Below are 13,065 nucleotides of genomic sequence, written 5' to 3'. Positions count from 1 at the left end.
TCAATATGCAGATGATACCCAGCTCTACCTCTCTTTCAAATCAGAACCAGTGAAGGCGGTGAAGGTCCTGTGTGAGTGCCTGGAGGCGGTTGGAGGATGGATGGCGGCTAATGGATTGAAGTTGAATCCTGACAAGACAGAAGTACTGTTTTTGGGGGACAGGGGGCGGGCTGGTGTGGAGGACTCCCTGGTCCTGAATAGGGTAACTGTGCCCCTGAAGGACCAGGTGCGTAGCCTGGGAGTCATTTTGGACTCACAGCTGTCCATGAAGGCGCAGGTCAATTCTGTATCCAGGGCAGCTGTCTACCAACTCCACCTGGTACGCAGGCTGAGACCCTACCTGCCCGCGGACTGTCTCGCCAGAGTGGTGCATGCTCTAGTTATCTCCCGCTTGGACTACTGCAATGCGCTCTACGTGGGGCTACCTTTGAAGGTGACTCAGAAACTACAACTAATCCAGAATGCGGCAGCTAGACTGGTGACTGGGGGCGGCCGCCGAGACCACATAACACCGGTCTTGAAAGACCTACATTGGCTCCCAGTACGTTTCCGAGCACAATTCAAAGTGCTGGTGCTGACCTTTAAAGCCCTAAACGGCTTTGGCCCAGTATACCTGAAGGAGCGTCTCCACCCCCATCGTTCTGCCTGGACGCTGAGGTCCAGCGCCGAGGGCCTTCTGGCGGTTCCCTCATTGCGAGAAGCAAAGCTACAGGGAACCAGGCAGAGGGCCTTTTCGGTAGTGGCGCCCGCCCCGTGGAACGCCCTCCCATCATATGTCAAAATGATAAACAACTACCTGACATTCAGAAGACATCTTAAGGCAGCCCTATTCAGGGAAGTTTTTAATGTATGATATTTTAGTGTTTTTTGGTTTCTATGGAAGCCGCCCAGAGTGGCTGGGGAAACCCAGCCAGATGGGCGGGGTACAAATAATAAATTATTATTATTATTATTATTATCTTCTTGTTATGTCCTGTTGGTGGGGAGAATCGTGCCGTTTTCCTGTGGGTGGGCAGCCAGCCAGCAGCAGGCTGGCAGGTGGGCCCAGGGAAATGGCTTTGTTGGGGGAGCCTCAGAACTCGTCCTCTGCATGCTTGTTCCCTGTTGCCCCAAAGTGGGAACTGTCTTGCAATTCAGGCTTGTGGCACACAGGTAGAGAAGGGGAGCCGTTTGTCTCTTCAGATGCCTGGGAGAAGAGAGCAGTGGGTGGGGGCAGCCTCTGCTCCCCCTTCTAGAAAGGAGGCCTTTGCCAACATGGGTGCACTTCTGCTCCATGTGGGGAAAGTGTTTATCCATCATGGACTTGGGGGGATGCTGCTGCCAGCCAATATGGGCTTTGAGGGATTTTTTTTTTTACTGTAGGCCTGTTTATTCTGCTGCATTTCAATGTTTGCCTATTTTCTGACCTAGTTGTAAAGTACCTTGAGATTCCCACATAAGAGGTTGCAGGTAAATACTCTAAAAATAAGAACTCCCCCCCCCCATCATTTCACAAAGTCAATTGACACAGAGCCTAGAATAATGCCAACGAGCTCTTCTACCTGGAGGTGCAACATCAGCCCTTCAACACATCTGCATGATGTGCAGTTGTCACACGGCTACGACTCATAAGCCATGAATGCAGGTCTGAATAGTGCCCCTTTGGAAACCCCCACCCTCCATGCAGAAAAAGAGCATCTGCCCCTGAAATCCTTTCAGTATAAAGTGTATGAATGACAGGCAGCTAAAAAAATGTCTCCTCGGCTATTTGGCTCATGTGTCTCATAGAACAAACTCCGTGGACGAAAAGAGCCTTGCCAGGAATGTGAGCTGACTTTCATCCAGCCTGCCCTGAAATATCTCAGAAGTGAAGCAGGAGAAAGAGGCCCAGTTTATGGCGGTGAGCTGACTTGGTTTTGAGTAGGAGGGTGTGCGCTGCAGGGGACTGGTCTGCTTATGTGAATAGGCTGGACTACAAAATCTCTGGCTGCTCTTATATTCTTTTCCTGCAAGGCTGCAGTTAGGTTAGTGAGTGGCAGGCTATTGCCTATCTTGTGTATCAGCAGCACTGTAGAGTCAGGCCAGATGGCAAATCCTGATAGTTGGGGTCGGGATGCATATGGAATGGGTTCGGGAAAGAGGGGTGGCCACTTCCAATCTACCAGGAAGCATTTTTCTGCTGGAGAAACAGCTTGCACCAGCAGAGGGAGGCAGCACTCCACAGAAACCCTCTCTGTCATACAAGCAGTCCTCTACAAGGAGATCCTTGGGCTGGGAGGGGGCTGGAAGTGACCATATTCCAGATGAGGGGGAGCATGAAGCCAGGCTCTGGGCTTTCGTTTCGTGTTGGAATGGAGATGTAAAATCACTTCTTTTGTATTCAGGTCAGGACAACAGATCCACACCTGGAAGCTTGATGGCAGCTGAAGGGATCCACGGTGATCCAGGACAAGCTGCAGCTGCTGCTCAGGTAAGGCCAGAAGAAGGCTTACCAGGCGTCCCCGGTTGCCAGGGACAGTCCCCGTATTCAGCAATCTGTCCCCGGCAGAAATTTGTCCCCGAAATGTCCCCGGACTTACACTGGGGACTTCCTGCGCTGCAACATGGCTGACGCCATGGCAGCAAGCAGCATCGGAGGTCCCGACTACACCGGGGACATTAATTAAACCCGGGGACATTCCAGCCAGCCAATCCGCTGGCTGGGGGGGGTGCCCCGACCTTGCTGCAGCCGCCGCCGCTGAGGAGAGGGAGAGCCCGACCCGAGAGAGAAGAGACCCAGAGGAAGGTATGTCTGCTTTAACGCCTCATTGCTGAGCAACAAACAGCGTTCTTGGTCGTTCCTGTGGCGTACACCCCTCCCCCCTTTTCTCCAGCGGGACGGCTTGTCTTTGGGGCGTAGAGGCAAAGCACAGCAGCAGGGATCCCCTGTCCCCCCCCCCCACTTTGTGGGAGAGCTTGCTTGCAGATAGGGATAGCGCACGGTTGGAGAGCCTTTTATTTGTAATTGCTCTGGTTGCTTAGAAGGGTAGTTGGTGGATGAAGTTAATCAAGTCAACTTTAATGGTTTAACCTGCCAGAAAAAGGGCCAGTTTAAAACAGCGGCTGTCTAGTTCACAGAGTTCCTGAACAAGCCTGCATGGAAACACCGGTTTCTACAATAACTGAAATGTGCTTCATTTGCAGCTAAGTAGAGCCTCTCTGCTAATGCAGAGCACAATCCACAGCTTCAGGCAAGGCCATTTATACAGTGGTACCCCGCAAGACGAACGCCTCGCGAGACGAAAAACTCGCAAAACGAAAGGTTTTTTCGTTTTCGAGTTGCCTCGCAAGACGATTTTCCCTATGGGCTTGCTTCGCAAAACGAAGCTTGCCCCGAGGACAGCGGGTCTTCTCTTTTGAAGCAAGGGGCGGCGGGGAGATCGCTTCTCCCCACCGCCCCTTGCTTCAAAAGAGGTCCGGGGGCAGCGGGAAGCGCTCCCGCTGCCCCCGGACCTCTTTTGAAGCAAGCGGCTGCGGAGAGAAGCGATCTCCCCGCAGCCGCTTGCTTCAAAAGAGGTCCCCGACCTCGTTTGAAGCAAGCGGCTGCGGAGAGAAGGGATCTCCCCGCAGCCGCTTGCTTCAAAAGAGGTCCCCGACCTCTTTTGAAGCAAGCGGCTGCGGAGAGAAGGGATCTCCCCGCAGCCGCTTGCTTCAAAAGAGGTCCCCGACCTCGTTTGAAGCAAGCGGCTGCGGAGAGAAGGGATCTCCCCGCAGCCGCTTGCTTCAAAAGAGGTCCCCGACCTCGTTTGAAGCAAGCGGCTGCGGAGAGAAGGGATCTCCCCGCAGCCGCTTGCTTCAAAAGAGGTCCCCGACCTCGTTTGAAGCAAGCGGCTGCGGAGAGAAGGGATCTTCCCGCAGCCGCTTGCTTCAAAAGAGGTCCCGGACCTCTTTTGAAGCAAGCGGCTGCGGAGAGAAGGGATCTCCCCGCAGCCGCTTGCTTCAGAAGAGGTCCCCGACCTCTTTTGAAGCAAGCGGCTGCGGAGAGAAGGGATATCCCCGCAGCCGCTTGCTTCAAAAGAGGTCCCCGACCTCTTTTGAAGCAAGCGGCTGCGGAGAGAAGGGATCTCCCCGCAGCCGCTTGCTTCAAAAGAGGTCCCCGACCTCGTTTGAAGCAAGCGGCTGCGGAGAGAAGGGATATCCCCGCAGCCGCTTGCTTCAAAAGAGGTCCCCGACCTCGTTTGAAGCAAGCGGCTGCGGAGAGAAGGGATCTCCCCGCAGCCGCTTGCTTCAAAAGAGGTCCCCGACCTCGTTTGAAGCAAGCGGCTGCGGAGAGAAGGGATCTCCCCGCAGCCGCTTGCTTCAAAAGAGGTCCGGGACCTCTTTTGAAGCAAGCGGCTGCGGGGAGAAGCGCAGCCGCTTGCTTCAAAAGAGGTCCGGGGGCAGCGGGAGCGCTTCCCGCTGCCCCCGGACCTCTTTTGAAGCAAGGGGCGGTGGGGAGAAGCGATCTCCCCGTGCTCCGAAGTGGGGTGGGGGGGCGGGAGCACCTGCCCCAGCCGCCGGGCTTCGTAGCGCTGCTGCGAAGCCGGGCGGGGGGGTGGGAACACCTGCCCCAGCCACCCCGCTTTGGAACGCTGCTCCGAAGCGGGGTGGGGGGGCGGGAGCACCTGCCCCAGCCGCCGGGCTTCGTAGCGCTGCTGCGAAGCCGGGCGGGGGGTGGGAACACCTGCCCCAGCCACCCCGTTTCAGAACGCTGCTCCGAAGCGGGGTGGGGGGGGCGGGAGCACCTGCCCCAGCCGCCGGGCTTCGTAGCGCTGCTGCGAAGCCGGGCGGGGGGTGGGAACACCTGCCCCAGCCACCCCGCTTTGGAACGCTGCTTCGAAGCGGGGTGGGGGGCGGGAGCACCTGCCCCAGCCGCCGGGCTTCGTAGCGCTGCTGCGAAGCCGGGCGGGGGGGGGGTGGGAACACCTTCTGAAGGCGGGCGGGGGGCGAAAGTCTTTGTCCCCCCTGCCTGCCTTCCCAGGGGCTTTTAAATCGCCCCGGACAGCGGAGAAGTCCTCCGCTGTCCGGGGCGATTTTAAAATGCCGCCCGCCAGCATTTTAAGATCGCCCGGACAGCGGAGAAGTCCTCCGCTGTCCCGGGGTTTTTTAAAATGCTGGGGGTGAGAAGAAAAGCCCTTGTCCCCCCCCCCCCAGCCTTCAGAAGAGGTCTGGGGACAGACTGTCCCTGGACCTGGTCTGAAGGCGGTTTCCCTAGGAACGCATTAATTGATTTTCAATGCATTCCTATGGGAAACCCTGCATCGCAAGACGAAAAAACCGCAAGACGAAGAGATTTGCGGAACGAATTAATTTCGTCTTGCGAGGCACCACTGTATACCCAGAATCCAGAGCAGCCTTTTCTCCTACTCCCTGAAGTACCACAACTGCAACACCAGCGCTTGGCCTTCTGGCACCTGCAGGCTAGGGAAAGAGCTCTTTAGCACCCTGGGGTGGAGCTCCTTCTCAGCAATAGCGCTCTCTGCTCATTCCCAACTCCTTCAACCAGTGCCTCTGTGCCTTCTGTAAATGTCTGGAGTAAAGTGTCTGTCCTCTCCAGGATGTTAAAATAATGAAGAAGGCGCCCAATAGCCTGAAGACGGGGGCGGAAACAGTACTTAAGGATGATCAAGCATTGCGTATGAAGGTTCAGGAGCTTGAAGAAAAACTCCAGCCGTTGCCAGCAATACTCCAGGAGCCGCAAGCAAGAGGTATTTTTGAGAAAAGGGGGGGGGGAGTGGGGATGGAAAAGTGGGTCTATAGAGAGAATTCTTTAATGAGAAATTAAAAAAACCTTTTTTAAAAAAAGAGAAAAATGAGGAGTAATAATGAAAATGAGTAAGAAGTGAATAGAAATGGATGAATAATGAGTAATAATGTATTCATAAAAAGGGAGGGTTGTGTGTATAACTAAAGAAGAAGGAGAGAGAGAGAGAGAGAGAGAGAGAGAGAGAGAGAGAAGGGAACAAGAAAAAGGGGCCGTTTGAATTCTCCTGTGGGACCCCCAGGGCTTGGTGTCGGGTCCCTAGATCAGGGCTGAGGCGGCGGTTCCAGGAAATGGGCTCCAGTGGTTCAGGCCGCCTACCTGGGTTCATAGGGCTTTAAAATACTGATAAGAAATGGACTGAAAATAAACTCAATAACATAAAGCATGGTTTTTGCAGTGCCCCCCTGCACTGGGGAGAGTCCACTCCGCGTTCTTCTAGCCCCCAGCCGGTCCCCGGTGCACGGTTTCTCTGCTCTTTTGCTCCAGCCGCTGGTGATATTGGCTTGGGGTCGGAGCTGGGCTAGGTGGGGCGTTCCCTCCGGGCTTCCCTGTCTCTCCCGATCCCCTCCTATCTTTCTCCCCCCCCCCATGTTACCTGTGGGGACCCCTTACCAATACAGTCGTACCTTGGATCCCAAACGCCTTGCGACTCGAAAGTTTTGGCTCCCGAATGCCACAAACCCGGAAGTGAGTGTTCCGGTTAGTGAATGTTCTTTGGAGCCCAAATGTCCGACGGGGCTTCCGTGGCTTCGGATTGAGTGCAGGAAGCTCCTGCAGCCAATTGGAAGCCGCGCCTTGGTTTCCGAATGTTTTGGAAGTCAAACGGACTTCTGGCATGGATTCCGTTTGACTTCCGAGGTACCACTGTATATCTTCTCGGAGCAGGGGCAATCCCATTGCCGCCTTCAGTTCTGGTAAAGCTAAGAATTGCTTGTGCCGATCTTGATGCCTTCAAGGCCGAGGCTGTCATCTGATGTGACCCAGTACTCCTATCAGAGAAGCAAATCCTCAAATACAGTCATACCTCTTCTTCCGCTCAGTTCAGGTTACGTCTTTTCAGGATGCATCCCGCGGCGACCCGGAAGTAACGGAACGGGTTACTTCCAGGTTTCGCTGCTCGCGCATGTGCAGATGCTCAGAATGACGTCACGCGCATGCGCAGAAGCGGCAAATCGCGACCCACACACGCGCAGACGCGGCGCAGGTTGCGTTCTGCTCATGATGCAAACGGGGCTCCGGAACGGATCCCGTTCGCAACCAGAGGTACCACTGTAGTTGAAATGCCTGGCTTGTTCAATGGCTTGTCCATTTAGGAGCCATTTCTGCTTCCTGGGCTGTGCCCCCAATACTATGGCTTTTGTCTTGGAATAATTTGTATTCAAATCTTTGTTACGACACAGTCTCCCAGAGTTCTTTAGTAATCGCCTCATAGCCACTTGCGTTTGTGCTCACAACCCTGTATCGTTGGCATGTAGCAAAATGGATACATTCTGGGATAAATCTGAAACAGGGAAATATCTGGCCATTTGGGTTCCTTTATTACATCGTTTACATAAATGTTAAAAAGCAGAATTTTAGAAAGTATTTCAAAGTGTTTAAAATGATTTAGGAATTACAAGGTTAACTTTTAAAAAAAGATATTAAATAAGTTTTAAAAGCCTGTATGTGTAACTGCTGATGATGTTGGGGGGTGGCGGCAGCTGTGGTTGTAAGACTCCCTTAAAACTGATTTACAGTGCTGGCTCTTGGGGATTGAAAGGGCACATAAAAAGGCCTTGCCCCAAATTAAAGAAAAACCAACAAACAAGCCCAGTCAAACAATTAGAAAAACCAGCCTGTGGAGCTCAGATGAACAAGTCCCACTTCGGTGAAACTTGACCGGAATGACATGCACAGTGCTCCCTTCTTTTTCAGAGTTAAAGCAGCGATTTTGGCTGAGGTGTGGCATGCAGCTGAAACAGTATTTAAGGAAGCTCAAGCATTGCGTGTGAAGCTCTGGGAGCTTGAAGAGAAACTCCAGGCGTTGCCAGCAACACTCCAGGAGCCGCAAGCCAGAGGTATTTTTGAGAATCCTGTCTTCACATGGCCCTCCCTCCCAATGGGCTGATGAGCGCTGGCCATGTTGGCTGGGGCTTATGGGAGTCCCACCACAGTCTGGAGCCCAGTTCAGTGCGCCTTTGTGGGCAGCTGGTAGCCATGCCAGGGTCGCCTTCGCTGCGTGGAAGGGGTGGCCTCCCCCCCACCCCCACCCCATGCGCAGGAGACCAGAGGCCAGTAGCAGACTGCGCATGTGCCTCTGAAGGGCACAAAAGTTTGCTGCCTCCTTGTGTGCCCATTTTCTTGCCAAAAAGAATAAAAATACAGCATATGGTTGCACATACCAGGCACCAATGTTAATGGTGGTTCTTTGGCTTTTCCTTCAGGTGAGGAACACGAGGAGGAGGAGGAGCAGCAGCAGCAGCAGGAGAAGGGAAAATAAAGAAAATGGGGGGGGAGGGATATATATTTCCCTATATATTTCTATTATTAGTTCTATGCATTGCTTCTTTGCTCGAAAGCACGTCAAAGTGCAAGTAGATAAATAGGTACCGCTCTGGCGGGAAGGTAAATGGCGTTTCCGTGCGCTGCTCTGGTTCGCCAGAAGCGGCTTAGACATGCTGGCCACATGATCTGTAAGCTGTACACTGGCTCCCTCGGCCAGTAAAGCGAGATGAGCGCCGCAAACCCAGAGTCGGTCACGACTGGCCCTAATGGTCAGGGGTTCCTTTTAAAATTTTAAAATTTATTTTAAAAAGCCTGCAAAGTGGTTTACCAAAACAAAAAACAAAAAAACCACCACAGCAATCAAATCAAGAAAAATTGACAATCCTACTTTAAAACATACAAAAGCTAAAATATTAAAAGAGATGAAAATTACTTCAACTTCCTAAGCTTCTAGGTATGCTTGCCTCAACAAGAATGCTTTTAGCAGGTGCCTGAAAAGCGTCTAGCAAAGGCACGTGCTTTGTTGCAAGAGGCGGGGAGTTCCAAAGGGCAGGTGCTGCCACACTAAACCATGCAGTACAGATATTCTGCGGAACCTGTGGTAGCGCTTGAAACGGTTAGAATTCCAGCTCCATGATTGCAGTCATGGGATTGTTGTCTATGTTTTGACTCCACAGAGTGGGAAGTGACGGCGACAGGATGTTTGTGTTCCTGTGTTCCGTGAAGTGGGACTATTGTCCTTTGTTCTTTTTCTCTTTGCTGTCTGATGCTAGAGAGAGAGGGAGCCATGTTGCAGTGCTCCGTGTGTGTTTTTACATGTAAATCAAGTCGATTAGCCAAAATGCTGAGTTGCTGAGGTCTGTCACGCATGATCCACAAACTCTGCGGATCCCTAAGTGTGCCGGTGTCGCTTGGCATCGGTCGCTGTGATGTTCGGGCTGAAGCAAGCTTATGAAGCTCCCAAACGATCGACCAGGAGGGAGGGAACATGCCAGTCGGGCACGTGTCTCTGCCAGGGTGCTACTCGAGTGTAGGCTGAACTCCTGACAGAAACTATGGAAGGGGAGGTTTTAGTCATGGGGATTTCACCATGCTCTGAAAAGGAAAACATTGATTTCAAGAGCAGGCCTGCACAGCAGCAATCTACTCGCCTGCGAGTCTCATCATGATCAGTGGGACTTCTTCCCGAGCCGGCGGTGCATAAGTTGGGCTGCACCCCTTCCACCCAACTTGTACCTAAAAATCTTCACAAGCCTGCACCAGAGAAGAGTGGAGCTGGAAGGGACCCCTGAGGGTCATCAAGCCAACCCCCTGGGGCAATGCAGGAATCTCAAGTAGACTATCCCTGACCGATGGCCCCCCGTCTTCTGTTTTTCCTCTCAGCCAGGACCCACAACAACGGAGACTGGAGGTGGGGGGAAGATAAATTTTGACGAGGGAAAGGCAATGGGGCCGATTTGTCAGGCGCACACAGGCACAGCTTGAAGACTTTACGCAGAGAGGAACCCCACACGGGAGACACAGATACACAAGCACACAGAAGTCAATAACCCAAGAGTGGCTTCTAAGTGGGGGGTTGGCTGAGGACAGGGTGGGGCGGAAACATGTGGAGCTTTGCAGGGGGGAGGCAGAAAGCGTTTGTCAGAGGGAAACTCACTTTCCCTTTTTGGAAACCGGCCAAGATCCCTTCTGCATTTGCAGCGCTGCCCCCAAAGTGACCCTTTCAATCCACTTGGTAGTCCAGCTGTAGGCGCTGGTCTTCCAGGCAGAATGAAAGGCGCCCCCACCGATCCCGCTTCCTTCCTCTCCCCTTCCTGCCCCCCTCCGTTCTTTGCTCACCTGCCTCCTTCCCGTCCTCTCCCCTGCCTGCCTCCTCCAGCCGGGAGCGCCCACCCACGACCCCCAGCTTCCCAAGCCTGCAGTGAATGTGTCCCCCCCGCAGGATGACACCCAGTGCAGACCGCCCCCACCCTGCTCCGCCACTGCTCTGGAAGAAGCTGCTCTGCTGAGAGCAGGACATCTCTGAAGACTCGGCTGGGGTTCTGTAATCGCTGGTGATACATCCCACTGGCTGAGGTGTGGTGAGCTGCAGACTGACTCCCACAAGTCACCAGCTGAGAGGTCCATGGTCCAGATGCCACTACACCCATAGGTGCTGAAAAGTACCAACTTGAATGGCTCTGAAAGGAAATCAGACAAATTCAACGTTGAGATTTCTATGCTGTCCATCGGACTGGGTTGCCCCAGCCATTCTGGGCGCTGCCAGCAAATTGAAACATCCAAAACAGTAAAACACCCCAAAATCTTTCCTGTACCGAAGCCAATTGGATTGACTGCTGAATCTTCTTCCAAGTACTTTGGCAAGGACAGGAGCTTTCCCTGCGCTTGAGAGCAGTCAGCTAACGTAGGGGTACAGGCCAGGCCACAGGCCACTCCCAGCTCAATCCCCTCACCTCAGCATCGGCCGCCTGAGGCAGCTGCCTCACTCTGGCTCATCAGAGGTCCGGCCCTGCTTGGGAATATGAGTGGGAGAGGGCCATTGCACTCAGGTCCTGCTTATGGGCTTGTTGTGAGCCTCTGCTGGGCAACTATGGGGAACAAGGTGCTGGACTAGATCATCCATTGTTCTAATCCAGAAGGACTGTTCTTGCATCCGGGCTGGACTGGAGGCAACTCCAACTTGCAAAAAGCCCTGGAACACCAAGAATTGCAGACTCCCACACTCGCAAGCAAATGAGCTATTGCTTCGCTTCTTAAACCAAAAGAAAAAAACAAACCCACGTCCAGTAGCAAACAGACCAATGAAAGTTGCATTTTTGCGTGGGTAGGAAGGGTGTCATTTTCCTTTGGCTGATTTAGGTCCTCGGCTTTTAGACTCCAGAACTGGCACAAACAGGGATGGAACTCTGCTTCAGTTCAAAGGGAGGTATGATTGGCAGGCAAGGTGACACAGCCAGTTATGTGGAAGGGAGGAGGAGGAGGGTGGGGAGGTCACAAGGGAGGAAAGAGCTCTGCACCTCAGCTCGGAATTCTTTTGGAAGAGTGGAGGGGAACAGAGGAAACCTTTCTTCCCTTTCAGTCTTTTCTCTCCCCCTCCTCCCCCCCTTTTTTTAAGAATACGGAATTTCCGAGGGGGAAATTCGCTAGGGATCTCGCCTTCCCCAGAAACCCCTCCACATACCTAGGGCGTGAGACAATGAGCTCGAGAAAGCCCTTTCCTTCCCCTGTCGCACCAAGCACCACATCTTTTTTTATGAATAAAAGACCCTGCTCCCCTCTTTCTGGTATGAAAGCGTATCAATATGAACGGGGACTTGGGAATGAACTCTGTATTTACATATTGCTGCGTATAGCCCAATCAAAAGCGTCGCATTTGGACAGCTAGCCAATAGGGCTTAGCGGATAGCGGCCTCTAGTGGACAGAATCTTTCTTGTGCCGCTGCCTGTTTCCGTTCTGCAGAGCAGCGGAGCTTCGCCAGCTTGACTGAGCTCCTGAGTGGCCGCCTGCTGAGAGAACAATGGACTCAGTCCATCAAAAGCCCATTAACTGGTTTCTATTGCCAAAAGTGATCCTTTGTTGCAAGAAATCTGTCAAGCCACTTCCCTTATGGACTGCCGGCTTAGGAAAAGCCCCTCACTTCAGAAAATCCTCGAAAATCAACCTCCTGCATCAATTTCCTCCATTCCAACGCCATTCTTGCCCTTAAGGAAAGGACTCTTTCCCCCTCTATCTCCCGCCATAATCCCTCAAGCGTGAGGACACGTGTACACCCCGCCCCCGGGAAGGGCACAAAAGTGACAATTACTGAGCAGTTAAGTTGGCCAAAGAAACCAAGAGCCCATCCCCAGACTTGCCCCAGGGTATGGATCTGCAGGAAGGACGCAGGTGGCGCTGTGGTCTCCTGGGCATGGTCGGCCAATTGGTGCCAAAGAAGGATAGAACTTTCTTTATGTATGCTACAACAGCAGCAAGAATACTCATTGCAAAGTATTGGAAGACACAAGACCTACCCACTTTGGAAGAATGGCAGATGAAGCTGATTGACTGTATGGGACTGGCAGAAATGACTGGCAGAATCCGTGACCAGGGAGAAGAGTCGGCAGAAGAAGACTGGAAAATTAAGGAATGTTGAATGATGTTGAACTGAAATTAAGTGGTTTCAAGCTGTAATTATGATAAAATGGTTTTCTTTTTCTTTTTTTAAAGCAAGAATTTAAAGTTATAACAATTTAAGATGTTGGAGAGAAAATATGGAGTTTCTTCTTTCTTTTTCTTTCTTTTTAAGCTGTAATGCTTTGAGATAAGGATTTGCTGTATAAATAATTGGAACTGGAACACAAGAAGGGGAGGTATGAGGAGGTCGGGGAAATAAATTATGAGAAAATAAGTTTTGAAATTTATGTGTTTTTAATATTTTTATGTTTGCTTTTTTCTTTTTGTTTGTAAAAAATTGGAAACTCTAATAAATATTTTTTTTAAAAAAAAATTCCTCTATTCCAACGCCATTCTTGCCCTTAAGGAAAGGACTCTTTCCCCCTCTATCTCCCGCCATAATCCCTCAAGCGTGAGGATACGTGTACACCCCGCCCCCCACCCACCCAGGGAAGTGCCCAAAGGTGACAATTACTGAGTTGGCCAGAGAAACCAAGAGCCCATCCCCAGACTTGCCCCAGGGTATGGATGTGCAGGAGGGACGCGGGTGGCGCTGTGGTCTAAACCTGGCGCTGTGATCTGTTGGTGAAAACAGTACCAGGAGACTCTTTCAGGTGGTTCATAGTCTAACAGAACCACCTTTGCCATCAGGGTCTGATACAGAGTC

The 13,065-nt window shown here is 52.3% G+C and overlaps 1 protein-coding gene across 1 annotated transcript; it reads left to right on the top strand.

Annotated features, from left to right (window-relative positions):
* The first annotated feature begins 1,777 nt into the window (after positions 1–1,777).
* On the top strand, positions 1,778–8,370 carry LOC308577951 (uncharacterized protein). Its single transcript, XM_081178289.1, has 5 exons — positions 1,778–1,879; positions 2,364–2,449; positions 5,555–5,705; positions 7,678–7,818; positions 8,185–8,370. Exons 2-5 carry the CDS (start codon positions 2,396–2,398, stop codon positions 8,238–8,240), a joined length of 402 nt encoding a protein of 133 aa, XP_081034415.1. The 5' UTR covers positions 1,778–1,879; positions 2,364–2,395; the 3' UTR covers positions 8,241–8,370.
* Positions 8,371–13,065: the final 4,695 nt, after the last annotated feature.

Source organism: Podarcis bocagei (genome assembly GCF_964188305.1).
Source record: "Podarcis bocagei genome assembly, chromosome: W".
Taxonomy (NCBI): domain Eukaryota; kingdom Metazoa; phylum Chordata; class Lepidosauria; order Squamata; family Lacertidae; genus Podarcis; species Podarcis bocagei.
This window is presented reverse-complemented; position numbering and strand designations above follow the sequence as displayed.